Source organism: Nomia melanderi, chromosome 2, assembly GCF_051020985.1.
Source record: "Nomia melanderi isolate GNS246 chromosome 2, iyNomMela1, whole genome shotgun sequence".
Taxonomy (NCBI): Eukaryota; Metazoa; Arthropoda; class Insecta; order Hymenoptera; family Halictidae; genus Nomia; species Nomia melanderi.
The window spans coordinates 9144140-9171436 of NC_135000.1; the positions used below are offsets into that span (position 1 = coordinate 9144140).

A 27297-nucleotide genomic window follows, 5' to 3' on the forward strand; every position below is an offset into this window, starting at 1 on the left:
ATGCTGAAGATCACGTTGTTGCTGGCGCTCGGCGCCGTTTGCGCCGTGCACGGCGCGAGGTTCGAGGAGAACCGCACCGCCAACATGGAATTCCTGCACAAGCAGAAGAAGATCTACGATCTTCTTCTCTACGTCAATCAGGGGGACCTGATCGACGCTGAATTCTACGAGACTGGCAGAAACTACAACCTGGAGAGCAACATCGACATGTACAAAGACAAGGTGACCATTTTTCCTTCCTACGATTTCACGCGTTTTTCGAACGCCGATTTGTAATAGGTTGAAAATTAGATCCGAACGATTTACAGTCGAGCAACTGGATGTTTCTAAAACTGTGTCCAGCGAAATTCGAATCGATTTGTCGGTTGGTTTCAGTATGCCGCGCAAAAGTTCATCTGGTGGTACAAGCAGGGATCGTTGCTCAGCCGCGACGCCATCTTCTCGATGTACAACCAGGAACAACTGTACGAGATGCAACAGCTGTTCGAGCTGCTGTACTCGGCGAAGGACTTCCAGACCTTCTACAAGACAGCTTGCTGGGCCAGGCTTAACTTGAACAACGGCGTCTTCGTCTCTGCCTTCACTGTCGCTGTGATGTACAGGGAAGACTGCAAGTACATGATACTGCCAGCGATCTACGAGATCTACCCCAATCTCTTCTACAGCTCCAACGTGATCCAAGATGCACAGAACATCAAAATGTCGAAAGGTAGTGTTCTGTGGATAATTGTTCTGGGGAATATTTGTTTCTTTTACGTTTGAACGCCTTAGTTTAGGAGCTTCAAGCGTTGGAGCTTCTGAATCTTAGAGATCAGCTTTTAAAACCCTGAAGCTTTGAGATTTTAAAAGCTTGAAAACTATGAAGCTTCTAGAGTCTAGAAGTTTTAAGCTCTGAAACTCTAAAGCTAATTGTCAAAGGCTTCGAGCTCTGAAGCCCTAGAGCGTCGAAAATCCAGAAACTTCAAGCTCCGAAGCTCTAAAAATTCCAAAGCCGAAAAGTCTCAAGTTCCAAGACCCTAAAGCTTCTAAAGTCCAGAAATCTCCAGCTCAACCCCTAGAATGTCTAGATTCAAAAAGTCTCAAGTTCCACAACCCTAAAGCCGCTAAAGTCCAGAAATTTCAAGCTCAAACCCTAGAATTTCTACATTCAAAAAGTCTCAAGCTCCAAAACCCTGTAACCCCCAAAATCCTTAACAATCCATCCCTCGGAAAAGTCGATTTTTCGCAAAAGTCGATTTTGCTCCCTCAAATTCATTCTTCGAAGAAAACGGATTCCCAGATCTCAGCAAAAATTTCTGAAAACGTCTGTTCAGCTTTCAGCGGAGCCCCAGCGATCGGAAACGTAGAATCGTACACGATCTACGCGAACTACTCCAGAGCTTACATGCCCTACATCGACTCCGAGTACAAAATGGACTACTTCATGGAGGACCCAAGCTTGAACGCCTACTACTACTACATCCGACAGATGAACCCGTTCTGGATGTCCAGCAAATACGGAAGCATCTCGCAGGAAGTTCGTGGAAGGATTTACTACTACGTTCACCAGCAACTGATGGCTAGATACTACTTGGAACGCATGTCGAACGATCTTGGTAAGATCGAGGACTTCGACTGGTACAAGCCCATCTACCCTGGATTCTTCTCCACTCTGACGTACGCGAACGGTGTCCCCGTCCCACAGAGGAACAAGTACTCGTCCATCCCCTTCTACAAGTACAAGTATCTTAAGGTGAATATACTTAGCTTGTACATAAACTTGTTCGCTTAATGATTTCGATTGAGAACTTTAGTTAACAGTCCTGGTATTTTTGGAATTACTGTATTGTCTTGGTAGAGAATTGAGTTGAAATTTGAAGTATTGTTTCAGTAATTGTAGTATTGCTTTGAAAATTGCAGTATTGTTTCAGTAATTGTAGTATTGCTTTGAAAATTGCAGTAGTGATTCAGTAATTGTAGTATTGGTTCAGTAATTGCAGTATTGCTTTGATAGTCGAAGCATTGATTTGAAAATTGCAGCATTGCTTTGATAGTTGAACCATTGATTTGAGAACTGCACTAGTGATTAAGTAATTGTAGTATTGCTTTGAGAATTGCAGTAGTGATTCAGTAATTGTAGTATTGATTCAGTAATTACAGTATTGCTTTGACAGTTGAAGCACTGATTTGAAAATTGCAGCATTGATTCAGTAATTGTAGTATTGCTATGGAAGTTGCAGCATTGATTTGAGAACTGCAGCATTGATTTACTAATTGCAGTATTACTTCAAGTGTATTACTAGAGAAAGTACAGTGTTGCTTCACCAACTACAGTGTTTCAATAGCTAGAGTATCGAGTACAGGATTGCCTCAGTAACCACAGCTGCTTCAATAATTGCATCACTTTGAAAGCTACAGTTCAAAAACTCCTGTTAACCAATGAAGTACCAACGAACGATTCTCTATTCCAGGACGTCATGGCCCTGGAAATGCGCATAATGGACGCCGTCGACTCCGGCTACCTCTTAGACGAGGAAGGAAAGAGAATAAACATCTACACACCGGAAGGTTTGTACTTACTCGCGAACGTGATCGAAGGAAACATGGACTCCTGCAACAGGAGATTCTACGGCATGTACGACGCCCTCGCTCGCGACATCCTTGGCTTCAGCTTCAACCAGCAGAACAAGAACAAGCAGATCCCCAGCGCACTGCAATGCAATGCCATGAACATGAGAGACCCCTCGTTCTACATGCTCTACAAGAGAATCATGAGCTACTTCCTCAGGTACAGTGCTCAAACTACCTGTCCACTTCGAAGATTTCGTTTTCAACCTTTCTTATACAAATTAGAACAGTTCTTGAGATTTGAAGCTTTTCGTTGTTGAATTTAGTCCATAGAATAGTTTAACACGATCATGGTGATGGAATTTATGAAGTGACTGATTTAATAGTTCAAATCGTTGAGTGCTAAGTTTTTAACGTACAATTTTTCGTGTGATTTTTTCAGATACAAGAGAAACCAACGCATGTACTCCCAGTCTGAGCTGGTGCTGCCTGGAGTGAAGTTCGATTCCGTGAACGTCGACAAGCTGACCACCTACTTCGACTACTGCGAGACCCTTATCAACAACGCTATCGCCGTTGAGAACTTCAACCGTGGAAAATCCCTGCGCCTCAAAGCCCGCCGCCTTTGTTTGAACTACAAGCCGTTCTCTTACAAGTTCAACATCAACTCTGACAAAGAGATGAAGGCTATGCTGAAGATCTTCCTTGGACCAGACTACAGAGACGTGGAACAGGACTATGTCTACCTGAAGAAGTACTACTACCAGTTCGTCGAAATGGACAGATTCATTGTGAACCGTGAGTAAAATGATCTTCGAGGTTTTCGAGTTATAGAGGTTCGAATTGTAGGTTTCAAGTTGTAGAGATGTTTGGATTGTAGGATTTTTGAAATTATGGAGACTCCAAATGTTCGAACCATGGAGATTCGAATTATGAAACTTCCAAGTTTTAGAGATTCAAATTACGTTTTCAATTTATAAGAATTCCCAAACTCTAGAGAGTTTCAAGTTATAGAAGCTAATCCATAGAAACTCAAACTACAGAAATTTCCAAACTATAGGGATTCGAATCACAGAAACTTCCAAGTTATAAAGATTCAAACTATACTTACTCCAGAGATTTTAAAATAATAAAAATTTCTAAGCTACAAAAGCTCAAACTACAGAAATTTCCAAACTATAGAGATCCAAATCATAGAAACTTCCAAGTTACAGAGATTCAAACTACATTCTCAGTTTACAAGAATTCCCAAACTCTAGAGACTTTCAAGTTACAGAAGTTTCTAAGCTACAAAAGCTCAAACTACAAAAACTTCCAAACAGTTTCAAATCGCAGAAACTTCCAAGTTACAGAAGCTTCTAATCTATAGAACCTCAAACTACACAAACTTCCAAACAGATTCAAATCGCAGAAACTTCGGAAACCCTAATCTAAACCCACCCTCTTTCTTTCCAGTCCGCCCCGGAGCGAACAACATCGAGCGCCAGAGCTCGGAGTCGATGTTAACGATGCCGGACATGATGCCGATGAACATGTTCTTGGAGAAGCTGAACAAGGCGATCAGCGGCAGCGCGCCGTTCATGTACTCCAACAGACAGTTCGGTTTCAGCGAACGCCTGACCCTGCCCAAAGGTAAACCAGAGGGCATGAAGTACAAGATGTTCTTCTTCCTGAGCCCGGTCGACGAGGGCAGCATGCGCGAAAACGAGTACCCGATGTTCGGCAAGATCCTGACCGACGGCAGAGCACCTGGATTCCCATTGGACAGACCAATGTACGCCTGGAACTACACCATTCCCAACATGGCGTTCAAGGACGTGATGATCTACAACTTGGTCGAATAGACACCGGAAACCGGCCGATCCACACGTGGATCTTCGAGATTCTTAGATTAACCTTGTGACATGAGACTCGTTTAATAAAGAAACATGAATATATTTGTGTCTTTTCTTTTGTTGCATTTGGGTAACTTGGGAGGGATGGTCTTTTTGGAATTACTGCGTTATGGAGGTTATTGGTTCATAAGGAAATTAACCGTTCGGATGCTAAACTTTCGTGGATATTTACCGAAAATGTGATTGGGTGTATGCGAAAAATTAATAAGAGTAGTTATCTAATGAAATCACAGATATTGTTTTATTACAAAAGAATAACATTTATTCAAATAAATTTACTTTGATTTATTTCTTGAAGAACATCGTAAGAAAATTATAATTAAGCGTCGAAATCCAGTGGTAATGAGATCGAGCTGTTTTACCTGGAATTATGTTGATTAGGAGATCGAAGACGCTTTGATGACCCAGGCAATGACGAGGTTTGGCTGCCAAGAAGACATCTTGAGACTATTTTACGTTCATGAGAAGAAGTTCCCTTGAACCTTTATGTTATGTTATGTCAAAGAGGAGAATACTAAACTGCTTCTTATTTTTATTCATTTTAGTTTCCACTGATTCGAACGTATTTTTCAAGCAGCCTATACAGTTCCTCCGTTTCTCCCGTTCACAATATTTTCGTCAGCCTTCCGAATCAATTATCCTGCAGACATTTATCCATGAAATGAAACAAAAATTAGCTGAAGAATTTTAGATCTTCAAATTTTTCGAATCTAGACGCTTTACGGTTTCAGAAACTTTTACATATTAAAAATTTACGAATCTCAGATCCTAATATTTTCAGAATTCAGTAGTTCCAAGATTTCAGAGTTAAAGATTCCCAAGATTTAGAAGTTTCAGAGCTCGAAACCTCTAGATTCTAGAAGTTCCAACACTGTACCTCGAAACATCGAAGTAATTAAAAGCTCTGCCAAATGCAACAACGTTTGACAGTAATTTTACAGAATTTAAAGTGTCTCAAATTATTCGTTTCATTTCTTCATTCTGTAAAATGTTCAGCTGCTGCACGCTACAAGTCATTTTCTTAATGATACGCCATTTTTGACACATGATGTCATTTTTAATCGGTGTGCCGCTGAAATGGCTCGCTCTGTCAGATATCTTTGACATATTGCCGTCATTTCTTTCATTTCACATTTGTTTCTTGCAAACAACTTTCCCTAACATTCCACTGTACAGATAATTAGTAACATTAATTAGTACATCAATTCTTTAACCTATTAACACTAGAACTACCGAACACTAAAATTGACTTTCTGAAATTGTTCTAAGGAAACTCTAAGAATCTATCGAGATTTCAATTCATTTACAATTCAGTTTGCACAGTAATTTCTCAGAGAATTGACTGGTATCTTTTCAATAATTGTAAAAATAATAAACAATAGTAGTTTTAGTGTTAATACAGATGAGCATGCTGTGGAAATTCTTGGAAGACTGTTGTGAATATCAATAAATACATCATTCGCGAGATTTAAATGCAGTTTTCCTTTGAAACTATGATTATTCGATGATAACAGGCTTATCTGGTCCGCCGATGATCCGATAGGAGCCGGATGATCAAAGTTTCTCGATGATTATACCGAGCAATGATAAAGTGACACTTTCACCGAGATATCGGAGGTCAGAGGTCGTTGATTTCGCTCGTCGGAGAACGATGCGACGTTAAATGCCGCGTATCGGGCAGTTATCAATCGCGAATTACTCTTTATTGTAATCTAAATATATATAAATACTCATATTTTTAAATTTAAATACAGAGATTTCACTGGAGCTTACGTCTTCGTTAAATGCGATTAACTGAAACATTCGATTCAACTTTACAACGTGTTTCGTTGATCGAATCGAATGTTCCCCGCGCGATTTCGATGTATCGTAAATTCACGTACGAAACGAGAAGATATTGTTTGAACCATTCATATAATTTAAGAATCAAAATTGTGTCAAACATTTTAGAATCAGCATTATGTAAACCGCTTAGAAATTGAAACTATTTGAACGATTCAAAGATCGAAATCATTCAGACGATTTAAAAATCAAAATTGTGTCAAACATTTTAAAATCAGAATTATGTAAACCGCTTAGAAATGAAACTATTTGAACGATTCAAAGATCGAAATCATTCAGACGATTTAAAAATCAAAATTGTGTCAAACATTTTAAAATCAGAATTATGTAAACCGCTTAGAAATGAAACTATTTGAACGATTCAAAGATCGAAATCATTCAGACAATTTAAAAATCAAAATTGTGTCAAACATTTTAAAATCAGAATTATGTAAACCGCTTAGAAATTGAAACAATTTGAACGATTCAAAGGTCGAAATCATTCAGACGATTTAAAAATCAAAATTGTGTCAAACATTTTAAAATCAGAATTATGTAAACCGCTTAGAAATTGAAACAATTTGAACGATTCAAAGATCGAAATCATTCAGACGATTTAAAAATCAAAATTGTGTCAAACATTTTAAAATCAGAATTATGTAAACCGCTTAGAAATGAAACTATTTGAACGATTCAAAGATCGAAATCATTCAGACGATTTAGAAATGAACATCATTCCAAATATTTTAACATCAAAATCATGGATACCATTTAGAAACCAAGATTATTTGAATAATTAAAAAATCTGAATCCCTTAAGAAACTAAAAAGAATTGTCATTCGATGATGGAAACATCTGAACGTCTCGCAATCCGAACGCCAGCCAATAACGCGTTGTTTTCATTAACAATCTCCCTCCCCCGCGGCATTACAACATTGTAACATTGTTACGTCGTCGCGCGTTAGTTATGTATTTGTACCTGATTATGACAGAGTTTATCGAGAGGCGTCTGGTAAACAGGATTACCGCTTCATCGGATGATCTGTTTGTCATTTCCAGCGGATCCGTCAGTCATTTACAGCGTGCAGATAATGCAATCGCGTTGATACTCGTCCCAGTCGCGGTTCTGTAACACAATCAGCGAACGGTTGCGTAACGGACTGCAGCAACCGTGCGAAAAAAGAAAGCAGCAATTAACGTGAATCACTTAAACATGCGTTCACGTTGATAACGAGTGCTGCCCGTATTCTTTCGAATGTATGTCACCGTATCCGAGCATTTTCACGTATGAAAGCGTCATTCAATTGTAAATAAACACCTCTTATCAGTGGATTGTAATTGTCTCGGTTCATTGTATCCACGTTTCGCTGAATATGTTTACTTTCGTTGGACATCGAGGAGTTAATTAATGAAACGTACTTTTCGACTCGATCTTAGTGGTCGATCGTTTTAGCTGTTTCCGATTAAACGAGGATTGTTGAAGACGTTTCACATGAATTATTAAATATTAGAGTATGCGATCGTCTGTTGTTTATAGAATTTGATTAATTGATTGCGATTTCTCGCTGTAGCGGAGGCCAAAGGTTGAGTAAACGAATGAACGTTACACTTCAATCGATCGGAAGTGATTGAAAGTAATAAGGAAATTTTTAATGGAGTTATCGAAGTTAATAAGTTAATTATTGATGAAGTACTTGCAGTATTGTATAACAATAATTACAGCAACAGGATTATTAACACTAATATTAGATTAATACCATCAATTTATCGTTAAGCTATCATCAATCTCTATTTGCATTGTTTCCCATAACTCAACAGATGCTTAGTTAACTCAACAATATCAATATCAATATCATATTGTGTCAATAATCCTGCTGTCACTGTTATGTTAGTAATACTGATACTAATATTATTCCTCTGTAATCAATAATTTCTGTGAGATGAAATGTTCAGATTCGGAAGACCAAGTCATGGAAAAATGATCTAATTAGTCGAACAGTAAGAGATCAGCAGTTTTCTTTCTTTCTATTAATTAGGCAATTGATATATAATTTAGCTTTACATGTCGAAGGTTTTGTACGTTTCAAAGAATCTTCGTCCGCAAAGGGTTAATACCATCAATACCATCATTAACACAACACAATTAACACAATACTCCCATTAACCCTTTGCGGACGGATGTTAGTATTTCGGTGAGATGAAATGTTCAGATTCGGAAGACCAAGTCGTGGAAAAATGATCTAATTAGTCGAACAGTAAGAGATCAACGCATAGTTTCCTTTCTTTCTACTAATTAAGCAATTGATATATAATTTAGTTGAAGGTTTCGTATGTTTCGAAGAATCTTCGTCCGCAAAGGGTTAATACCATCAACTAACCCTTGCCAAGCTACCATCAACCATTTACCCACAATTTCCCATCATCCAACAAACTCCATACACACAGCATACACAGCACCCACAATAAACGCTAAATCCTTAATTATCTATCGACTATTACGATAATAGTCCGGCGAAAGCAGATAAACCAGCCTCGCGACCTTATCCCGGACCAGCGAACGATAAACTGTCGGGATTATCGTCGACCTGCAAGCATTTCGGCAGAGTATATAAGCCGAGGACGGTCCCAAAAGCAGTAACTCTGGTTCCTAGTCCCAGAATGATGAAGTCAGTGCTGTGGATCCTGGCCGCCGTGTGCCTGTCGGTGCACGCCGCGCACCTGCCCACCCAGACCGCCGACAAGACGCTCCTCCACCAGCAGAGGGACATCTACGAGCTGTTCTGGCACGTCGACCAGCCCACCGTCTACATTCCCAAGCTGATCGAGAAGTCTCGCACCTTCAACATCGCCGATAATGTCAACAACTACGAGGACCAGGTACGGAAAACCGGGGAACGCCCGTTCTCCAGACACGCGTCTCCTCGAATAACGATCGTTGACCCTTTGCACTCGAAAGTTTCTCACTGGGAAATATTTAACATTCTCCGACGAGATATAGACGACACTGTTTAAAACTAATTTAACGAAAATTCATGGATTTAACGAAAATTTCCATTGCTGATCGAACTCTTGAATGATTGGAGAAGAGAGAATTATACCGATCTTTCAGTGATTCGATCGTTCGCTCGTTGTAGATTGAAATGCTTGAGGGCAGTGGAGAATATGGAAGCTCCAATTGGAGAAACGGGGATTAAAGGAGATAGACTTGAGGAATATGGGGCAACTGGGACGTTTAATTGGAAAGTGCATTCAGGTTTAGTCTAATTGTTTCGAGAAGCAATGCAAGATTCGATGCATTTTTTAGGAGAGAGTCTTTTATTTGAGGAACTGATTAACTATCTGAAACGAGAGATATTCAAATTTTATTTGTCTTGATATATGAAGGACCAGTTTGTCGTTTCAACTGTAGAACTAAAAGATATTAGGGGAATACAGTTGGATAAGTATTTAGAAATCATTACAATTCATTTTCAATAACCAAACGTTCGGACTAACAATTTAGTCCATTTTCAATAACCAAACGTTCGGGCTAACAATGTAGTTTATTTTCAATAACCAAACGTTCAGGCTAACGGTTCTTATTCTCAATAATCAAATATTAATCTAGCAATTCAGTTGAACAGCGAAAGACAACGATCAAACTAAAAATCCTCAGATTTCATCTGACTCCCTCGATCCGAATTCATCCCCTAATTCTGTCTAATTCGATTGGTTGCAGGAAGCCATAACGGAATTCATGAGCATGTTGCAACATGGAATGTTGCCACGTGGGAAAATCTTCACGTTCATGGACCCGGCGATGAGGCACGAGGCCAACATCCTGTTCCGCGTGTTGTACAGCGCCAACTCGTACAACACCTTCTACAACACCGCTGTCTGGGCCAGGTTCAACGTCAACGAGATGATGTTCATCTACTGTCTGAGCTCCGCCGTCATCCACAGAGCTGACCTCGCCAACGTCAGGCTGCCCCCGCTGTACGAGGTCATGCCTCACCTGTACTTCAACGAAGACGTCATGCTTATGGCCACTAGGGTCGCCATGGGCGAAACTAGTTAGTATATACATTCTTCATATGAACTTTAGAGAGCCGAAGCTTTGAACTTAGCCTGACCTAGCTTTTCGATTTGTTAGATAGTGGAGCAGTTAGACAATCTTCGAATTTGCCTTTTTCATTGTTAAACGTAACTTTGTAGCTTTCAAGTTTGCTGTTTTTATTGTTAACGTAGCTTTTTGATTCGTTAGATAGAGATATTGTTAGGACAGTTTAGAGTTTCCTTTTTTCTTTGTTGGAAGGCCTAGATTCTGTTTTTATCTATGATTAGCTGAATTAAGGGAATGATGGTAATTAATAAGTCCTTGAAGTAGCTTTTGTTCTAACAGATCAGGCTGAAATTACAAATTTGGAAGGTCTAGATCATGTTGCTGTCTTCATCGTGTAATAATTCATAAAAAGTCACGATAATAATTAATAACCAATAATTAACGTCACTGTCGCACAGTTCGAGAAATTCCTAATATTCAAGACCTACGTTATTCCTATCTCTAGCGTATACTAATTAATTTAGAATTATTATTGTCAATTTCTATAAGTTTACAGCTTATTTCTAGTAGTTAGCATTTAGTTCAGTGGTTACTAAGTAGAACTAAGCAGTCATAAAACGATTAGTCCAGTCGTTAGCGCATAGAATCTCGAAGATGTTCTTAATCATTTAAAAGTTCTTAATAATTTCGTATTCCTTTTTCAGTGGAACCAAGCAAGGTCGTCGGTGGCGTAAGGCACTTCGTCCTTCCAGCGAACTACACCAGGAACTGGCTGACCACACAGGTCATTCCCGAGCACAGGTTGACTTACTTCACCGAGGACGTCGGTCTGAACTCCTTCTACTACTTGGCCAGCAAGAACTACGAACACAGCATGGCCTTACCGGCGACTACTGTTCGTGCCCAGGAACGCGGAGAATACTACTTCTTCCTTCACAATCAGCTGTTGAACAGGTACACTGGATTCTAGTGCAAAATTAAAATAGAAGGTCCATTAATTTCACAAGTTAAATTAGTAGTAATATAAAGTAGCCGCGAGTGCGGTGAATTTAAATGCACCGTCATTTTGCAGCTTTATGAGACTATTTATGTTACAACTCAATGTTCAATGTTCAATATTAATATTTAATATTTAATATTTAATATTTAATATTCCTTTGTAATTATAATTCGTTTGTAATCCCTTTGGAATCACAGAGTCCCTAATTAGAATCAGAAACAATGAGTCTCCAAAATCCAGTTAAGAAACTAAGTTTGAAAGTATTAATGAATTTAATATTTAATGTTTAACATTCAATACACAATATTTTCGTGCTCAGTTTCTCAAGTGAACTTTAAAGAATACTCATTACCTCGAACTCTAATTACTCTTAATCTCGAGAAACGAGAGCTAAAAAGGATTCACCGCTAACAACAGGCTGTTACTTTCAGATACAAGATGGAGAGACTTTCAAACCGCTTAGGCGAGATCCCATCCATCAACTCTGACAGGCCAATCGTCACTGGATACTACCCCAAAATGCGCTTCCCTAATGGCCTCCGCTTCCCAGTGAGAGAAACCAACGCTGTCGTGCCTCTCCACATGCAGCGAAAGATTCAGGTAACAATTTCGAATGCTCGAACGAGGCTTCTTCTTCCAATCTCAATTCAATTAACCCTTTGACTGCGGTGATAAAAAATGAAACCATCTAATCAAGTATCCATCCACTATAGAAGCATAATTTATAGGAACTATAATCAATTTTTGCGAATCTTTCGCGAAAGCAAACGAGTTAACGTGTATTGCTTGCTCTCGTTTAAAACAAAGTTAAAGGGTTAAACGAGTATTCAGTCTCAATTCGTTAAACTGTTCGTTGAAGACTAATCACTACTGAACAACTTGTTAACCAAACTACCAACAACAATTGCAATAACTCACGAAGACTCCCTTAAACCTTCACCAAAGCAATTCTTTCTATTCAAACTAAATGATTTCACCCATCCTCCGCCCAGAGATCGAAGAATTGCCAATAAACAAATATTCCCAAGCCTCGAGAATACTGATTGAATTCTTCCAAAGACACCTCCGAAACGAATTACTCCAACAATCGTCGTTCAACCATCGAATTCAACGAATCATCCATTGAGTTTCGTTTCAACTTCGCGTTTGACGTTCCAGCTGCTGAGAGACCTGCACACGAGACTCTCCGCCGCCATTGACGCCGGCTACCTGATCAACCGCAACGGAGACCGCATCAACATCTACACCAAGAAAGGATTGAACCTGTTGGGAAACACCGTCCAGGGTAACGCCGACAGCGTCAACAGGCGCCTCTACAAATCGATTGACCTGGTCGCCAGGGAGGTCTTCGGGTTCGGCGAGCTGGCCACCAGCAAATACGGAACCGTGCCCAGCGCGCTTGGCTTCTTGAGCACCAGCATGAGGGACCCTGTCTTCTTCAGCATCTACAGGAACATTCTCAGCTACTATCACAAGTTCGTATTGAGTTCCTATCGAAAATTCGCTCGGCAGTTGAAAGTAACTCGTGTCATTCAGACGAATGTTTCAGCATTTCAATGCTTTGCCATATTGTTCGCGTTCAGTATTTGAGAAAATAGCGATAACTTCAATATTTCACTGAATCAGTTTATCCAATCACCAGAAAATCATCTCTCTCTCTATCTCTCTCTCTCTCTCTCTAGTAATAGACGGAGCTGTTAGTTCTATGGAATCAGTTGAATGACACTCCTTAGAACAATTATCTTACTTGCAATTTACTTGCCACTCTCTCGACAAATGACAATTCTTCTTAGTGTTCCGAGAGAACTGTTGGTATCTATTAGTAACAATGTAGTCATTGTAAATATCAAAAATGCCAAGAATATCCCGCGAAGACAGAGAAACCGATCAAACCGTCGTTCCTCCTAGCGATCGAGTAGCAGACAAACGAAATGATGTCTGCGCTAGAGACTAAAGTGTATGTTTCCTGTGCAGGTACAAGGAGAACCTGCCCACTTACACGAACAAGACTCTGATGTTCCCTGGTGTCCACATCCAATCGATGCGCGTCGACAAGCTCGTCACCTACTTCGACACCTTCAAATCCATGCTGAACAACGGCCTGCCGATCCGCAGTCAAAAGGAAGCCGAGAGCATGCTGCTCCTGGCTCGCCAGCAACGACTCAACCACAAACCCTTCACCTACCACATCGACGTTGTCAGCGACAAGGCAGTCAAGGGTATGGTCCGCATCTTCCTCGGACCGAAATACGACTCGAACGGACACGAGCTCCAACTCGAGGACAACTACATGGACTTCATGGAACTCGACCAATTCAGCGTTGACCGTACGTATTACACGTTCCCCTTGTCATCAGATTGCTAACCCTTCTAAAATATCGAGTGAACATGAGGATCTTCGTAGAAGTACAGCTCCAAGTTAATTTGTAGAATCGAGTGATTTATACGAGGTTCCTTCAATCCTCGTCAAACTGACAAAGAGTCATTGAGATTCTTAATTACTAATATTCTAGTTTATAATCTACTGTTTACCTCAAATAACCACTGTCAACAATACCCTCAATCTACCGAATTATCTATATTATCTATTATCTATATATAAAGTAATCCTTGAAATATGCCGAACCTTCAGATGAAGCTAAACTATGCATCAATCTCTTAATCAGTCAAAGAAAACAGAATCTATACACCAATCTTTCGCTGTTCAAGTAACTAAATCATTCGTTTACGACTCAGTCTTCCAAATACGAGCGTTTCATCCCTGAAATGTCGGCATTCGTCCGCAAAGGGTTGAACATCTCCATCTGTCTTTCTTGAACTGACTCCCGACAACTTGACAACCAACTAAGGAAAGTAATTGCATAACTGAACTGTACAATCTCTTCCAGTGAAAGTTGGACACAACAACATCGAGAGGAACTGCGACGAGTCCATCTACGTCTCGCGCGACGAGCTGCCCAGCCACTCCTTCTACAAGAAGATCGTCGACAGCATCGAAGGCACCGACACCCTGACCTACACAGGCATGCCGTACGGTTTCCCTGACAGGTTGATCCTCCCCAGAGGCAGAGCAGAGGGTATGCCGCTGAAAATGTTCGTCTCGGTGACGCCGATCGACGAGACCCAAGTGGAGAGCATCCCGTCGCCGATCTTCGGCACACTGCTCACCGATGGACAGCCCATGGGATTCCCCTTGGACAGACCAGTCGACTGGGCACACCTCAACCTGACCAACATCCTCGTCAAGGACGTGCTCGTCTATCACACCGAGGAGCACGAGCTGAACGTGCCGTCCAAACGCGACTTCGAATAATTCCATCGTTTGCTTAATGCGTTTTTAAGTTAACTTTTGCTCATTGGCATTGATGATGCGCTCGGTTCCACGTGGGAACGGAGGAAAAGAGATTTGTAAAGAGATAGAATAAAGTTTATTGAGATATTTTCAACCTGCCTGTTGGATCATTTGCGAGATCTTTCACCCAAGAGTCGATCGTTTCGAGAGACGATCGGTTAACTCGATTTTCCTTTGTTTCGTTTTGTCCTTTGATGCGGTGGCTTTTTGGTTTTTCTTCGATTTCTTTCGTTGTTTGTTTTTTTTCATATTATTGGTTGATTTGTTTGTCTATTCGTTCGCATTGAACCTGTGTATGAAGAATCTGCGAAAGAATCGATGGAACAAGGAAGATTATTGTGAATACTGAGGATTAGAGGTAGAACTAGAGAATGTTAGAAAGTAGAAAGGTAAACTTAATATTGTTAATTTGTTACAATTAGATTTGCAGTGATCGAGCCACAGAACTGTCTGTGATTATAAATTTCTATGAAAGTTGTAGATCATGTTTCCTATTAATAATTAGAGCACATCGAATGTAATATGAAAGTAATTTGATTGAAACCTTACTCTGTCTTAACGATCTGTGTTGGTTATGAATTTATAGGAATTTGATTGAAAGTAATTTGATTGAAACCTTACTTTGTCTTAACGATCTGTGTTGGTTATGAATTTATAGGAATTACTGGTGTAATAAGTGATTTCGTTCAATAAAAACTTGTTAATTTTTAAATCGATGTTCTTACTCAGTTATTGGATTATAATTGATGAAGCACTCCTTAAAGTCACAATTTTTCTGTCCCCTTTCATTGAAGAGGAACAGCAGTATAAAAGGATCATTTAATAATCTTAATATATATTATACCATTAATTATAATTATAATGTCCATTTATACCTGTTATAAACGTCTACACAACAAAATAAAAATTATACATCGACCAATAGTGTGTTTAATTCCATGAAACAATCATTTACAACTCCCAATGTGCAAAATCCTCTTTATCAGTTAATTATTGAGTTATTCAATTATTAAATTATTTACTTAATCCATGAGAAATTACGATCTCCTTATAATTTCCAATAGATTGACCATACTTTCAGAAATCTAGCCGATTCCGTTCGAACAAGACGAATCGAGGCATAATTCACTCTTACATCCAATTAAGATGTCCGTTCGAACGATTTTTCAATTCTCCTAAATGGTACTCGTTGTATTGACAATTGTTAGTTGACAGAACGGCGCGGAGGATCATTAGGAAAATTATCGAGCGTGTCGAAGCTTGTTACGCCGACGAGAGACGCGTCTAATTTTCCGGCATAAATCACGGTTTTATCATGCAGACGAAAGAATCGCGGATTATTAATGAGCCGTAAGAATCGGCGAAGAAAAGGAGAGCTATGATACCGTGCCGGAGCAAGTGTTTCGCCGCGATAAAAAGGTATCTCCTCTAGATACCGTGCTTTCACATATTTATGTTTCTCGTCTATCGAGCGCTAACAAATCCCGATTAAATCTACGTAAACATTTATGCACTTTAATCGCGAGTGTTACTTAATCGTCGTGTCACTCGTACACAGATTAATTTCTCCGTACTGCGATTAAAACTATTAGGTATAAACTAGACCGAGGCGAATCCGAAAATTTGTTATTCATACACATTAAATTTGAATATCAGTGACATAAGATTTTAAGAAACTTAAAAGTCTTTGTTTCGTAAGCAAAACACTAAAAAATAAGAAATATCCTTTCATATTCTTCGACACTGAGTTCGCTTCGATTTTATAAACATTATTTATATTGTAGCAAACTTTTACAAGTAACTATCTATGTTTAAACCTCTAATTTCTAAGATCCAAGTGAACTTCTAGGACACAATAAAATAGACTACGATAAATGACCGTATACCTATTGTTAATAGGTAATTAATCTCTCTCAAATATTGTTCAGCGAAGAACCTTTGACCTTTCCTTAATTCATTCTCACCCAGTTCCTTTATCAATCATAAAAACCACGATACTGATTGGACTTTCATGATTTTATTTTGATGAATGAACGAAATTCAAAGTCTTGCGGCTTTCGACCCCGATATCAGAATGTCAAACGGATTTCGATAACTCGTTTGCGTGATTTTCGGTTTCTGCGTTCGATTATAGACGATATTGATACGAAGAATTGTTGTTACATAACGCGTCCATTCCCGCGAGCAACACAATCAGTTACGCTCGAATTGCGCGTAACGATTCGAGAATCGGAAGGCGCCCGTTTTGAAATTTCGCGGGCGAACGCCGACATAATGGCGACTCCAGCATTCGGCACCGAAGCCCTAAAACGAACGAATAACTCGATTGTTCGACTAAACACATTAACTATCATTCGATATTCACTAAAAGAACAATTCAGTCTACACAAAACTATTTTCTAGGTTTTTTAATCAACCAATAACAACGAAACTATCCAAGCAGCCATATATCAGCACGCGCTTCCCGCATTTCCATCATTCAATTTTCACAGAAACAATTTAATTACTCGATAAATCAATCGAGTATATGATTCACGTTACATTCAGAAAAGTGTGTTATCGATAATACTTATTAATAATACTAATCGCGTTAACTCCGAGATAAATTTCGTACGCCGAAGTATCTCATCGCGATCACGGGTTCAAGGACGAAGAAACAGCAAAAAACAGCAATCAGTTTCGCGGGTCGCGACCCGAAACCTTACAAAAACAGGGCCCGGGTGGGGAACGAATGTTTTCTGGCGAGGGATCGTTGATAGGGATCCCCGCGGGATATAAGAACGCCGATCGCCCAAGAGCCGGAGCGTTTTCAATCGTTGGCTTTTCAATCGGTGAAAACGATGTCGCGTCTGTGGCTGTTGGGACTCCTGGCGTTCGTCGGTTTGGTCGGGGCCAATTATTATGACACGTACACCAGCGACCAGACTTTTCTGGCCAAGCAGAAGAAAATCTTGAATCTTCTCTACCACATCCCGCAGCCCGATGTCGTGAACCCTCAGCTGTACAGCAAGGGCCAAGAATGGAGCATCGAAGCTAACATTCACTCGTACAACAAAACGGTAATTATCAAGTTCTAATTCTCTGGTTTCACTTTCGATCCTCCTTATTTTCCAACTTGTTCTTGTTTCATTCCAACCTACTAACTCTCCTTTATTTTCTATCGTCTACATTTACTATATATTTGACACTAGAACTACCAAAATGACTGGTTTCGATTCTTTTGCTTAGCAATTATTGATATCTTCGAGGCATTGAGTATTCGAAGTGATTTTGAAAATAGTTTCATTTGAGTGCTATAAGGAATGTCTGAAGAAACTGAAGATAATCTATTGTTACAATTCTTATAGAAATTGCATATTAATCGTATTAAATTAGTAGTTCTAGTGTTAGCCTATCGTCCTCTTATTTCATTCTCAATCCATCCCCTTTTATTTCCAATCGTTCCTTCGTTCAACTCGTTACATTCGCTTGAGTCCCATTGTTAAACTAGATTTCCTTCGCTGGGCTTAAAGTCCGTCGTCGATTTCTTAGGGAAACGATCAATCGATAACAAACAAGCTTCAATGAAATTCAAAGAAGTCGAATAGGATTTAGTAAACGTTCCAAGGGACTCGATGAACAAATTGTTCCTCGCGATTTCAGGAAGTCGCGGAGCAGTTCCTGCGGCTGTACAAAAATGGCGTGCTCGGACGCGGGGAGGTGTTCTCCGTTTACTACCCGTCGCAGCTGAGAGAGATGGTCCAGCTGTTCAAGCTGTTCTACTATGCGAACAGCTTCGACGTGTTCTACAACACAGCCCTCTGGGCTAGGAACCACATGAACGAGGGCGTTTTCGCGACCGCCCTTTACACCGCTGTAATTAACAGATGGGACACCGAGTTCATCCAGCTGCCGCCGTTGTACGAACTGTACCCGTACTACTTCTACAACTCCGAGGTGCTCACCAAGGCCCAGAACGTCGGGACTTACAGCCCGATAGGTAATCATCATCCAAAGTAAACGTAGTTTCCTTAACCCCTTGCTTTGCTAAAGTGTGCGAGGCGAAGATTTCAAATAGAATTTACCGAACATAAATATTACTTCCTTTCAATTCGAATGGAATATTATTCTGTTGTCGATTACTGTACTGTAGAGCGAACGTAGACAGAATGCCCATAGAATTCTCTATTTTCAATGAATTATTAACGGCAAGGGTTTAACACTGGAACTACCGAGCTCCATTGCTAGAACTTCATTCTTTCCTTCAATAGTTTTCATATATTAATGAAAGAAGATTTCGGAAATGGTCATTTTAGTAGCTACAGTATTAACCCTTGGCACTCCAGGTTTTGTAATCTATCAGCAACTAATTTTTATAGTATTCCTAACGAAGAGATCTTTTATTTTCCTTCTCAGTACGAAATTTGGATGCGTGGAAAATCAAATAATTTCAGGGCAGTTTCTTTAAGATTCATTAAAATGGTGCAATACTGGAGCCTAGAGTTCAAAGGGTTAAAACTCCAGCAATGCAATGATAACGAAACTGAAATTTCAGAGCTGAAGAAGACTGACGGATCAGACATGTACGTGATCATGGCCAATTACTCTGGCTGGTACATCAACCGCGAATACGATCTGGAGAACAAGCTGAACTACTTCGTCGAGGACATCGGTCTGAACGCGTACTACACTCTCTTCCGTTTGCAATATCCGTTCTGGCTGAGCAGCGAGGAATTCGGTTTCCCGAAGAACCGTGGCGAGGAGTTCCTGTACAACCACCTGCAGCTGTTGAACAGGTCAGTCTTCAACCCGTTGCTCTATGATCTCTTTCGTTCTATGATCTCTTAATTAGAAGTACTTCTAATTAAGCACAGCTGCGAAAGAGATCATGGAACGAGTAAGAAACGATAAGAACTCGATACTGACTCTGTTTACGTTCACTCTGAAGCAAATTGGAATTTGAAATATCACTTCATATATTTCGCAATATTTATTATAATATTATGTTATAATATTTAACCCTTTGCACTGTCACTTGATTTCACGTAGTAAAACTATAAAATTCGATATTCAATATTTAACTGTATTTGATCGGTGTGTAAAATATTCGGAAAAGCTTTGTCTCTCAATGCACTTGCGATTCCTCGAGTTAATTTCAAAAAATATCGTCTGTGCCTAGTTAGAAAATGTTCAATATTTCCAACGAAATACCTCCGAATGCAAAGAGTTAATATTATAACTGGTGCAATATTGGAGCCTACAGAGTTCAAAGGGTTAACACGTTGACTGTCAAGGCAAACTATAGGTTTCTAATCCTAGAAGTCAATTAGATTTAGTCATGTTGTATTATTGTTAAGGATTTCTATCATCAAACGATTCGAAATGAAACAGGTACTATCTGGAGAGGTTCTCGAACGACCTGCCAGCCGTCGAGGACTTCGACTGGAGCAAACCGTTCGTCCCCGGATTTTATCCGACCATGACCTTCCACAACGGATTGCCGTTCGCCCAGAGGCCAAGCTGGAGCCAATTCCCGGTCCACAAATACGGATACATCAAGGTAAGCGAGAAACCTAGTACAAATAACGATTAGACAACGATGAACCATGATTTCCCATGACAGCCGCGATGGGAATAAGAAGAACACGGTAACGAACGTAAAAAGGTCGAAAGACATGTCGTTTAACATGTCGAAAGAGTATTCGTTGCATTATTAACACAAAGAAAAAATATAATATTCAATCGTTCGATCGATTTGCATTATTATCATTGCATGTTCATTCAGCTGAATGTCACGAACGTAAAAAAGTCGAGAGACGCGTCGTTTAAACGGAATTGTCGCAATTTCATAGAGTAAAATACCCAAATCGAGAAAATATAATATTAAATCATTCGATTGATTTGCATTATTATTATTGCGTGTTCGTTTAGCTGAATGCCACCGCATTAGGCAGCATTATTTATAATATAGGAATCTCTTCAATTAATCATAGTGTAATTGAGTGAACTATAGTAATCCTATTCGGTTGGCGGTCATCGATGACAGTTTTAACCCTTTGATCCTCTGCGCGCAGAAAATCAGGGACATCGAGTCCAGAATAAGCACTGCCATCGACTCCGGCTACATTCTCAACAAAGACGCTAAATGGATGAGCATCAACACCCCAGACGGCGCTAACATTCTTGGCAACTTGATCGAAGGCAACGCTGACAGCATGAACAGCAACATCTACGACAGTTTGGACAGGCTGAGCAGAAAGGTCTTGGGCTTCAACCCGGAAACCTCCAGCAGAAACCAAATCTGGCCCAGCGCTTTGGAAGCTTTCCCCACTTCCTTGAGGGACCCTGCATTCTGGAGGCTGTGCAAGAGAATCAACGAATACTACTACAGGTAGGTCGTTTGGAGCTTTAGCTTTAGCTCTAGTTGTAGCTATAGCTATAGCTTTACTGGAGTTATAGTTCTAGCTTTAGCTTTAGCTTTAGCTCCAGCTATAGTTCTAGCTTTAGCTTTAGCTATAGCTCTAGCTTTAGCTCTATTTCTAGCTCTAGCTCTAGCTATAACTATAATTCTAGCTATAGCTATAATTCTAGCTTTAGTTCTAGATCTAGCTTTAGTTCTAGATCTAGCTATAGTTCTATCTATAGCTATAGTTCTAGCTTTAGTTCTAGATCTAGCTATAGTTCTAGCTTTAATTCTAGCTCTAGCTATAGGTATAGTTCTAGCTTTAGCTCTAGTTCTAGTTCTAGCTCTAACTTTAACTTTAGTTATAGTTCTAGCTCTAGCTATACCTCCAGCTATAGCTCTAGCTCTAGCTCTAGCTATACCTTTAACTTTAGCTTCAGCGTCAGCTTTAACTCTAGCCCTGGCTCTAGCTATAGCTAGCTCTAGCTTTAACTCTAGCTCTATGTCTAGCTGTTACTGTAGCTCTACCTCCAAGTTCTAGCTCCAAATTCCATCATCTTCCAAACCCAAATCGAGACAAGGATCGTACCTCCAACGCTATGGAATGATTCCAGATTCAAGCTCCGCCAGAAACCGTACAGCATGGACGAGGTCCTCTTCCCGAACCTGAAAATCCAATCTGTCACCGTTGACAAACTGACCACGTACTTCGATCAGTTCGACGCGACCATTAGCAACGGTCTGTTAATGCGCACCGCTGCCGAAGCCGAGTCCACCTTGGTCAAAGTTAGACAATACCGTCTGAACCACAAGCCATTCAACTTCCACATCACCGTCAACTCCGACAAAGCGACGAGAGCTGCCATCAAGATCTTCCTTGGACCCAAATACGACGCCCACCGCAAATTGGTTGAGCTGCCGGAAGGATTCAGATACTTCTACGAAGTCGACAACTGGGTTCTCAACCGTGAGTTTCTATTTTTCTTGATTATTTCGATGTTTTTGTTGAGTATGTAGAAGTAGACACGAATTGTCGCTGGAAAATTGGTGCAAACCGGTTGAACCTGAGAGATATTAATTGTTTCTTTCATTTTGATTGGCTAACTAAAGTGTTGGATATTAAATAGCAAGTTTCTTGTTCAGTATTCATTGCTGCTCTAGTTCTAGTTTTATTTTAATATTCATTGTAGCTCTAGTTCTAGCTTCACTTTATTATCCATTGTAGCTCTAGTTCTAGCTTCACTTTAATATTCACTGTAGCTCTAATTCTAGCTTCACCTTAATATTTAGTATTAAACTCTATAATTGTGTTACATCAAATCAAACGACGGCTCTACAGTACAAACGATCGAATGAAGTAAATACTTGGTGTCCATGTAACACGTCCCATGCCACGTATACCATAATTACCGCATAAGCAAGATACAACTAAAATTTCCATGGCACAGCATGTATTAATCAGAACAATACAATTGTATAAATGAAGTTTCATGAAATCGTAAGCAAAGAACCGCAGTCCAAACGAACATGGTATTCGGACTGTCGCTCTCTGCCACCTGAACGAAAAGCAGAAAGTCAGCTGCACATGTTAATCGAGCTTATTGTCTTCCACAGTGGACGCCGGTGTGAACAAGATCACCCGCAGCAGCAACAGCAGCTTCTTCTCGTCCGAGGACCCAGAGCCGACCGAGCTGTTCTACAAGAGAGTGCTGAAGGCAATCGAAGAATCCTCCACCGTCACCACCCAACGGAGAATCGCCGGCTTCCCCGAGAGGCTGTTGCTGCCCAAGGGTAAGAAGGAAGGAATCCCATACCAATTGTTCGTCTGCGTCAGCCCGGTGAACGAAGAATTCCAGTACGAGTCCAGAGTGTTCGGCAGCTACACCTTCGACACGAGACCGTTCGGCTACCCTCTGAACAAACCAGTGCCAGGATTCAACTACGATGCACCCAACATGATCTTCAAGGACATCATGATCTACCACAAAGACGACACCGACACCATGATCACGTACTAACCGGGTGTACGCTTCCCTTCGTTACTTTGGAACTTATCTTTGTAGCAACTAGGTGTTTAGAATAAATGAAGCTTTATCGGTAGAACGTTCCCGTTTCTTTCCAACTCGTTCCCTGGTTTTTTGGTTATTAATGCAGTAAATTGAAGATGGGAGTAGTTGGTTTGAGATGATATAGGTACTTAGCTTGGATGACTGCGATGGAGAATGCGGTAGGATCTGAGAATGGTGAGGACAACGGTTGAAAGATGGTTGCGTTTAACTTGAGTCCTGTTGAAACCAGCCGTCATTTTTCAATATTCAACATGTCAAATTAAAGCTGAGAGTCTTTACTTTAAGATAGAGTAATGTTCAATCAGCTGTGATGACGATAACATACTGAGAAATGCGATAAACCTCTATAAGGATACTAGCGTTATGCTTGACTTTTGAGAACCGTTCGATTTTAACTCATTTCCTACAGAAACAAGCAATTGCTGATTACCGTAGATTACCTCATTAGAAAGTAGAGACTGTCAGCTTTAATTTGGTATGCCGAACATTAAAATACATTGCCTGGTTTCGACAGGACATCAGTTAGAAGATCATCATTCAAAATCGAACCGATTTCCCGCTTGCGCAGCACCATCTACGAACAAACCGTTGAAACTACTAGCCAATTAGCTTCTTCCTTTCAAAGCTAGATGGCGCTGTTTAATCAACGCCATCTAGCGGCAGTTTAATAATACTATTTGGCTAGTAGTTTGAGCGTTCTGTTCGCAGATGGCGCTGCACGCGCTGGAAAATCAAAATTACTGCATAAAATGGATTAATTAGTAGAAACCAGTTGAATATTCTATAGTTTAGCAATTAGAAGATCTAAAGCACATCCTCAGCTACTTTTCTGTATAATTATCATTACGACTTTCGCTCGGATTAATTAATTATTATCGATTCTCCAGAACGTTGTCCCTCAGTCATCCAAAATTCTATACTAAGCTGCACGGAATTAATTAATTCTCTGTCTTCGACGACATAATTAGTGAACTTTTATGATCAGAGTAAGTAGAGTAGACTTCTAGCAACATTCCAGTACCAATTTTTCCAACGTCCGTCGTTTAATTAATGAGTTATTGGCGATTTTCGGAGTTCTTTCTTTTTCAATGCTTGTGACGAGTAAGACAAGGACAGCTAATTGTCAACGCCATCTTGGATAAAACTACCAAGCTACTAGCCATTTAGTATAAATTTTTGAACGTTAGATGACAGTAGAATATTTCTGTCCTTGTCGCACCTGTGTCTGACCTTGTCTGACTTGTTACAGTTACAGGAAATGTTCTCCAGTTTCAAGGTCAGCAGTTTTAATACTCGATTTGAATCGCTCGATGGCGCTTGAGCGCACCGTTCACGAAAATGCGTGAGACTCCCATAACCTCACCGCACTGCTTATGGCAGAAGCATGGCGAACGCGGTTAATTGCTCTACGTTTTCGTCCGACGGTGAATATTTCGCTAATTGCGGGGCCGATGGGAAATTGAAGATTTGGGACACGTCCACCGGCCGTTTGAAACAGGAGTATGTTTCTAATTTTCATCTGTCGTCCCCTTGTTGTGTTCTGACCTGGCTTTATGTCAACTCTTCATCAACAAATACCACGGTGAGCCATGTGCTTTTTTATTTCTGGCCCGATCGGAATCACGATTTTGTTGGATTTTGAATTTGCGCACGGCACCGGCCGAATGTTAATTAGAGGTTCTCGTAATTACGCCCGCGATCGTTTCTGTGTACTTTCTTTGTTTATCGGGTGAGTAGGTTTTACGACAAATTCGTAGGTTATCCCGGGAACGCGGTTTATAGTGTTTGTAATACATTTGTAGTATATTGTGCGGATTATATTTCATAGCCAATTTAAGATAAAATTTATACATGAAGATTAATATCCAATGATTTTGTTCCTGGTGGGGTAAATTAAATTTATATGATTGTTTAGCCTTCACCATGGAAGAAACGCAGAAAGAAGTCAATTTCAGAAGAATCAGCTCCCAAAGGCATCATTGCTATGGGATCCACGAATGGCAAGCTGACCCTTTATGATACAGCAACATCCTCAGTCAGTACTCAATTGGATGACCACAGCAGTACAGTCACAGCCGTAACTTGGTCTGAAACTGTTGGTTTATTCAGTGCAGCGGATGATCATCACATTATTCATTGGAATCTTAAGGAGAATGGAGTGAAATGCAAATGGAAATCTGGAAAGGGGAAGACAACGTCTTTAGCAGTTTCAGAAGATGGGAAAAGCTTGTTGTCTGGAGAAAGAGTTGTCAAATGGTGGAACCTATCTACCAAACAATTAATCAAAACGTTTACAGGTCATGCTAATCAAGTAACATGTCTGTCTACTGTAAAAATACCGTTTGGAAGTAACTATGTAATTAGTGGAGCATGTGGCGATGGTTGCCTTAGTGTTTGGACGTTAGATGAGGTGAGACACATGCTTTTCCGTATGCTTTTAGTATTTCTGAAATGTTTTCTGTGCATTAACGAAAAATATTTACAGCATAAAACTGAGAGAACAGCTGTGGCAAGCTTAGCTTTGCAAGATGATGCAGTAAGTGTTTCCGTGAACGTGTCAGAGGAGTCCCAAGTTGTTGTATTGGTAGTAACTAGGTCAGGTCAAGCACACATATTTCATTGTCAACAAAACGGTCGAACCAAACCTCTGAAACCTAGCTTGAGTATTGCGGTAGCGTCTGATATAAGTCAGAAAGACGGCGTTCAACAAATTCCTTTGTTACACGCGAAATTAATGGAAGACCAAAAATTACTATTAGCATACGGTACATATCTTAATCCTACGTTTGAAAGGGTAACTCCAGACTTTTCCGAGAAGGTGCAATGTTTGGTGCGCTCAGAAAATAGGAAAGCTAAGGACAAAAAGGAAGAAATTTCCAAGGTGAAGTCTACTATAATTGAGGATAACGTGGAATACCTTACACCAGGTATTTGTCTCCTATTATTTTATTCTGGTAAAGTAGTGAACTAGATTAGGTACTCACAGAATTGTTTTATGTAGGTTTAATAGAAACTGCACCAAAAAGGAATAGAAGCAACTCTGGATCGCAATTATTATTGAAAGATAGATTAGAAAACCTGAGTCTAAATGCAGAATCCAGCCCTGCAGGGAAAAGTACTAGTTCAGGTACTAATAGGACGCAACTTTTACTTCAAGGATTGAATAGTAAAGATAAAACAATTCTGAGCAGTGTATTCGTCACGAGAAACGAATCTATCATTAGGAATACTATAGCTAAATTGCCAGTACAGGCGATTGGACCACTAATTAAAGAGCTGACCATCTTGCTCCAGGGTAAAACTTTAACGTAAGATTTCCAAACGTTGAATGATAATGAATTGAATAATAAATCATTCAGTTTGTAAGTATTCATCTTCTTTCATTGGTTTCTTGTAGGAGTAAAATGGCTGTGAGGTGGTTGGAAGCACTGTTAATAACGCATGCAGGCCATTTACTATCACAAGCAGATCTCATGCAATTATTTGGACCCATTTTGAGTTTAATCGACGCCAAGCTAGCTCTTCTAACAGAAATTTCTAGACTCAGAGGTCGTGTGTCCCTCATTACAGGCCAGATCTCACAGACAGTTGAAGAACAACATAAGGAAGTTACAGAAAATTGTCTTGTCTATCAAGATTCAGGTTGTAATTGCATTGTAATCACTTTCACTGAATCTTCTGAATTGTATTTAACGGAGATAAATGCGAACAGATTCTTCAGAAGAAGATGACAGAATCGAGGATGAAGAGTTGGAAAGTGAGTCCGATGAAAATTGGGAGGAAATGTCAAATCAAGAAGACCAAGAGGATGAACAAGAAGAACAAAATGATCAAGATATCAGGAGTACAAATTCTGATGAAATAGACGAAAACGATAATCAAGACGATGATGGATCTATATCCAGCTAAAATGTTCACTTAGGTATAACTCTAAAAAACTTATGACAAAGTCCTGATTCATCTTCTATCCATTAAGTAACTAATGAAAATACTGAAATACGATTTTTTATTTTATTTCAGAAAGTATTCACTGGATATAAGGAATATGAGAAAGAAAAGAATATGAAATGTTAAATAAATGACGTTTTTCTACACCAATTACTTAGTTTTATTATCATTGCGTTAATGTCGATTTATTCTAATTATGAAATTATTATTATTATTAAATAATTACTATTGAATTTCTATT

General features: G+C 39.8%; 4 protein-coding genes across 4 annotated transcripts; all 4 read left to right on the top strand.

Moving 5' to 3' along the window:
* On the top strand, positions 1-4391 carry Hex70c (hexamerin 70c). The gene is made up of 6 exons (XM_031973890.2): positions 1-222; positions 376-709; positions 1314-1732; positions 2451-2767; positions 2990-3345; positions 4003-4391. The coding sequence occupies exons 1-6, from the start codon at positions 1-3 to the stop codon at positions 4389-4391; spliced, it is 2037 nt and encodes a 678-aa protein (XP_031829750.1).
* A 4530-nt stretch (positions 4392-8921) lies between these two features.
* Positions 8922-14618, top strand: HEX70b (hexamerin 70b). Its single transcript, XM_031973889.2, has 7 exons — positions 8922-9140; positions 9982-10315; positions 11010-11259; positions 11737-11905; positions 12464-12780; positions 13280-13632; positions 14194-14618. Exons 1-7 carry the CDS (start codon positions 8922-8924, stop codon positions 14616-14618), a joined length of 2067 nt encoding a protein of 688 aa, XP_031829749.2.
* A 2835-nt stretch (positions 14619-17453) lies between these two features.
* Positions 17454-23128, top strand: Hex70a (hexamerin 70a). The gene is made up of 7 exons (XM_031973982.2): positions 17454-17716; positions 18300-18636; positions 19192-19432; positions 20028-20196; positions 20711-21027; positions 21654-22006; positions 22654-23128. Exons 1-7 carry the CDS (start codon positions 17498-17500, stop codon positions 23055-23057), a joined length of 2040 nt encoding a protein of 679 aa, XP_031829842.1. The 5' UTR covers positions 17454-17497; the 3' UTR covers positions 23058-23128.
* A 1185-nt stretch (positions 23129-24313) lies between these two features.
* On the top strand, positions 24314-27206 carry LOC116425817 (WD repeat-containing protein 43). The gene is made up of 7 exons (XM_031973983.2): positions 24314-24690; positions 25024-25518; positions 25594-26035; positions 26110-26416; positions 26506-26750; positions 26821-27030; positions 27129-27206. Exons 1-6 carry the CDS (start codon positions 24493-24495, stop codon positions 27015-27017), a joined length of 1884 nt encoding a protein of 627 aa, XP_031829843.1. The 5' UTR covers positions 24314-24492; the 3' UTR covers positions 27018-27030; positions 27129-27206.
* The last annotated feature ends 91 nt before the right edge of the window (positions 27207-27297 follow it).

Bases quoted from the DNA above. Each gene is read 5' to 3' on its own strand.
- LOC116425817 (XM_031973983.2), top strand. From the start codon at position 24,493: ATGGCGAACGCGGTTAATTGCTCTACGTTTTCGTCCGACGGTGAATAT. The intron at 26,036-26,109 runs GTATTTGTCTCC...TGTTTTATGTAG, and splicing joins CGTGGAATACCTTACACCAG to GTTTAATAGAAACTGCACCA. The intron at 26,751-26,820 runs GTTGTAATTGCA...AAATGCGAACAG, and splicing joins TCTTGTCTATCAAGATTCAG to ATTCTTCAGAAGAAGATGAC.
- Hex70c (XM_031973890.2), top strand. From the start codon at position 1: ATGCTGAAGATCACGTTGTTGCTGGCGCTCGGCGCCGTTTGCGCCGTG. The intron at 1,733-2,450 runs GTGAATATACTT...TCTCTATTCCAG, and splicing joins ACAAGTACAAGTATCTTAAG to GACGTCATGGCCCTGGAAAT. The intron at 3,346-4,002 runs GTGAGTAAAATG...CTTTCTTTCCAG, and splicing joins GGACAGATTCATTGTGAACC to TCCGCCCCGGAGCGAACAAC.
- HEX70b (XM_031973889.2), top strand. From the start codon at position 8,922: ATGATGAAGTCAGTGCTGTGGATCCTGGCCGCCGTGTGCCTGTCGGTG. The intron at 10,316-11,009 runs GTTAGTATATAC...TTCCTTTTTCAG, and splicing joins GGTCGCCATGGGCGAAACTA to TGGAACCAAGCAAGGTCGTC. The intron at 13,633-14,193 runs GTACGTATTACA...AATCTCTTCCAG, and splicing joins CGACCAATTCAGCGTTGACC to TGAAAGTTGGACACAACAAC.
- Hex70a (XM_031973982.2), top strand. From the start codon at position 17,498: ATGTCGCGTCTGTGGCTGTTGGGACTCCTGGCGTTCGTCGGTTTGGTC. The intron at 17,717-18,299 runs GTAATTATCAAG...TCGCGATTTCAG, and splicing joins TTCACTCGTACAACAAAACG to GAAGTCGCGGAGCAGTTCCT. The intron at 20,197-20,710 runs GTAAGCGAGAAA...CTCTGCGCGCAG, and splicing joins ACAAATACGGATACATCAAG to AAAATCAGGGACATCGAGTC.